Source organism: Sphaeroforma arctica (assembly GCF_001186125.1).
Source record: "Sphaeroforma arctica JP610 unplaced genomic scaffold supercont1.18, whole genome shotgun sequence".
Taxonomy (NCBI): Eukaryota; class Ichthyosporea; order Ichthyophonida; genus Sphaeroforma; species Sphaeroforma arctica.
The window spans coordinates 130,905-135,785 of NW_014040540.1; the positions used below are offsets into that span (position 1 = coordinate 130,905).

Consider the following 4,881-nt stretch of genomic DNA (forward strand, 5'->3'; position numbering starts at 1 on the left):
TATATACATACACACACACACACACACACACACAACACACACACACACACATACAACACACACACACACACACATATATATATATATATATATATATACTTGTATACATGTGTCCTATTCTCAGTGAGAATTCTTGGTGAGATAATTTTGTACGTGAATTTGATGACGTTGAAACTGTACGTGTGAAGATCAATAAGTACTAAGAGTTACGCTTTCGAATTTCGTATAAACATGTTCTGCGTTGACTAGCGTGAGGACACCGCAAACGACTTCTCGATCAGGTTATGAATTACTACCTTTATAACATCCGACAAATTATGCAACTAGCATCTATTACATGTACGTGTGAGTAATATCAATACACCTCTACACACAACACGACCAGTCTTTGCATTGTACGTTGTACCTTTGAACGGACACAAAACATGCACCATTAAACTTACCGGCATGAGGTCAAAGTTCTCTTGCAGAGTCACAAACAACAGAACCGTCTGCACGCCACAATAGAGGACGAATAGAATGTCTCGCATATACGGCATGTGTGTGTGCTCATTTGCTTGTTCATTACTATTAGACTCTGCCTTCACTGCAGTCGCCAGGTGTCTCCGCTGTACGTGATATTGATGCTTCAGACCGCCGAGCTGCACCTGTCTTCCCAAAAACGTGGTATATAGCCTAACATTGCCCGTTTTTCCTGATTGTGTTATGTTTGTGTACAGTGATCGTGAACGAGTGATAGGGACACATGGGCTTGATATTGAGCGTGATTGTGTTCGAGTATACAACACTTGGGTAGGATGTCGGGACGAAAAGACTCTAGATACCGCCAAGCTTATCATTCGAAGCCTGCCTCCAAATACAGGCCTTAACAGAGACAGTGTTTCTCTCATTACGACTATACAGATACAACTATGCACAAACACAGTTGCACACAGACTGTTCTAAATTCTGGTCTAGATTGTAGTATAATTGCCTGTCGATAGGAATGTGGTTGTTGAATAATACATACATAATGCAAAATATATAAATATGTAGCCGAATTTAGCAATGCACGTATGCACCGGTACTCGTTAAACGTTTAAAATCAACCTTTTGCGATTTAGGTAAACATTTTTCCTTTTAATTTAACAGTACCTATGGGATATCAATTGAGGGAGCTTCTTAACTTTTTACGTTGATAAACGCATAAAATTATAACGTTTGCAAAACGAAATGACGTTGATGGGCGAATGCCTTATACATTGAAGTTAGGATGGGGAGTGTCGTTTTCATTGGCGTTAGGATGAGCGAGTGTCACATAAATACATTGACGCTAAATACACATAATATGTAGAGGATGGGCGGGTGTCAACTGTCATACACATGTCACACGTCAAAATGCCACAGAAATAGTTTTATTTTCACTTTCAGTCTGACATCATAAATAAATGAGTCCAATGACCTCACGAAAATACAGGGGTAAAAATAAATTTCATAACCCTCTCAAGTATTTATTTAAGACGAGATTATAAGACCAAGGATATTTTTGTGTAGTGATGAACTATTGATAACCTGTGATCGGATGTGTTGTGTTCACCTTCATGTATTCACCTAAATGTATATCACACGAGAGCAGCTACAACAATAGGCTGCGGAAATGAATGAGCAGTAGAGTGGCTACATACTGCACCATCAAGGGCTGTGCAGTGGCTTGGTAACTCTGTCAAGGCCAGATAGTGCCTACTGGCAACACAACACCTTAGTATCACGAAAGTGGTATAAACTACTGATCTCAATGCGAGAACTATTTCATTCCCTTTGAAATATCTAGTGCGGAAGTATATTAGAATTATCTGCTAGCAGTACAAGGACTCCCACAGTAGTCCTGGATAGACTATCGGAAGTCTAATTCCAACGGAAACCCAAGATGAGCTTTGTCGAGCAACCTTCGCTGACCAGAAGACAACGGTTCTCATTGCTATTGCTTGAACCCAGTGAGATATACTTCGAGGACTACAGCGTATTCTGTGAGACCATTGCAGATGGCGAGGATGACAGGTGTGGTACAGTGTATGTATTCTGCTAGTTGTTGTATATGTATTATGCTATTATTGTATGTGTAGTATGCAAGTTATTGTATATGTATTATGCTATGATTATACATGTAATATGCTAGTTATTGTATATGTATTAAACTATTATTGTATATTTAATATGCTAGTTATTGTATATGTATTATGCCATTATTGTATATGTATTATGCTATTATATGTATATGTAATATGCTAGTTATTGTATATGTATTATGCTATTATTAGTTATTGTATATGTATTATGCTGTCATTGTATATGTAATATGCTAGTTATTGCATATGTATTATGTTATCATTGTATATGTAATATACTGGTTATTATATATGAATTATGCTATTATTGTATATATATTATGCTATTGTTGTATACGTAATGTGCTAGTTATTGTGTATGTATTATGCTAGTTATTGAATACGTATCATGCTATTATTGTCTTTGTATTATGCCAATTATTGTATATGTATTATGCTAGTTATTGCATAAGTATTATGCTATCATTGCATATGTAATATGCTGGTTATTATATATGTATTATGCTATCATTGTATATGGAATAGGCTGGTTATTATATATGTATTATGCTATTATTGTATATGTAATATGCTAGTTATTGTGTATTTATTATGCTAGTGGTGTTTGCTTAGGTGTTTATCTGTGCATCGTAGGTTTAGAAAAATCCGGACGAAATGCTATGGTGCATGCTACAAAACATATACTTCCCTATTACGGTACTGGAGTATTCACGGCTTTGCTTGATTAGGCCTAGTTCACATTAAAATCACAGCATAAACCTATGGACTCGCATCAAAGGTGAATGCGTGCAACACTTCATAGGGTTGCTATGCATGTGTTTATGTATATGGATTTAGGTGTTTCCACAAGTATAGGCATCAATGGGTTGCATGGTATGTACATACCGATCTAGTTCAAGAGTGCGGGAAGTCGGGGTACCCGCGTACATGGATGTGTGTTGCAGTTGTGGACCGTGTTCTAAGCATGAGAGTAAGTGTCTGCCGATCTCGCAGACTATAACTATACTTACATTTGGTTTGTATCGCATATTGATGTATTGTACAGTAGTGTTACGAGTTTTTATGAATCTTGCGTATCGTTGTAGAGATATCCGTGCATATGGAACAATCGCCATGTATTCAAGAATACACACACCGTTCTGTATGTGTAGGTGTGTATGTATGCCAAATCCATCTTCTATACAGATGTGTTTTTGTTTTGGCGTGTGCTGTGTTATACTGAGGTAACTTTGGCTTCTGTAGCATTTCTAAGGCACCGAGCCTATTCAGGCGGTGTGAACATATTTCCATAATTGCTAAGCGACTTTTCTCGTCAGTAGTGATTGTTATTATAATTTTCTGTCTGAAATATACATGTTATATCCACAGCTGTACGTCTATAGATATTAGTTTGTGTCAAGGACAATCTAGAGGAATATGTCATATGTTGGAGTGTATAGCTATTCCTACATATGAAGACGATGCATATATATATATATATATATATATGAATGTATATATATATATATATATATATATATATATATATATATTTATATATATATATATATATATATATACATATATATATATATATATATACACACACACACACACACACACACACACACACACACACACACACACACACATATATATATATATATATATATATATATATTATTTTCAGCTCCACACACGTATATTCAAGTGAATGTCCACGAAAGTCTTTACATACGGGGAAGATATACATTGGTGTATGCGTATCAGTTTGCATCATTCCTAAGCCCTTTCAATAATAGGTTGTACAATCCACACCCGCACATGGTCCCCTATTTGTTCGTAACCAATTTGGCCGATACTTATCACTGCGATTGTTGGTGAACTCGTTTTGCTGAGCTCAGTTGTTGCACTATAGAGTTTCTGGCGATTCACACCATGTGTACACCTACGCATGCCCACACCCGTGCTTGTTTCCCTGTTCGTCCGTGTACATTCAAATAGTTATGCTTCTCAGCCGTTGTGGGCGTGATCATATACCTGGGCTCAATTGTTACACAGAAGCATTCGTGATGAGTCACATCCGGATCATATACGCAGCCTGATGGACGGTCTTCCATTGTGCTGGATACGGTTTACATTTTTTAATAGTATTAACGTTGAATGAAATCAAAACCAATAAGTGTGTCTATCCTCACCTACTGTATCGCTATACAGGAGGGAGAAGGGCCGACTGAAGATCTGTTCGAAGTCGGTGGTCTTCGACCCGTTAGACATACAGCGCCCTGTACTTCGGATTCCGTTCCGGTTCATCACGCAGCTGTATAAAACAAAGCCAGATAAGGTAGGCTGTCGATTCGACTGGTGTATTGGTGGTCCAGGGGTTTAAACCCTAAAAGGCAGAGTGAAGCCATAACCCCTAAACCATAAGCTATAAACCCTAAACCTTATGCCAATAACTATATCCTGCACTCTGAAATGCTATCATCCCTCGCAACCGCTATAAATGGGAGAGAAGGGAGTATCGCGGCCGTCGTGGAATGAATCATAAATCCTATCATGTACTCTATTTATGGCAAGTGCTCGTGAATTTCTAGGAATATTCAAATTACTCATACACACACTACACATGTGTCTATAGAGACTCCTTCCATTCCTCCTCGCCGCTTGTGACTACAAGAGCAATGTATAAGTTGTTTTACATTATATATATATATATATATATACTATATATATATATATATATATATATATATATATATATATATATATATATATATATATATATATATATATA

At 36.9% G+C, this 4,881-nt stretch overlaps 1 protein-coding gene across 1 annotated transcript in view; it reads right to left on the reverse strand.

The window, feature by feature from the left end:
• The window catches only part of SARC_00558 (hypothetical protein), a 4,254-nt gene extending 3,257 nt beyond the window's left edge, over nucleotides 1-997 (reverse strand). The window contains exon 1 of the mRNA XM_014305743.1: nucleotides 444-997. Coding sequence (XP_014161218.1) covers nucleotides 444-890 — 447 coding nt within the window. The 5' untranslated portion in view covers nucleotides 891-997. The remainder of the gene's footprint in view (nucleotides 1-443) is intronic.
• Nucleotides 998-4,881: the final 3,884 nt, after the last annotated feature.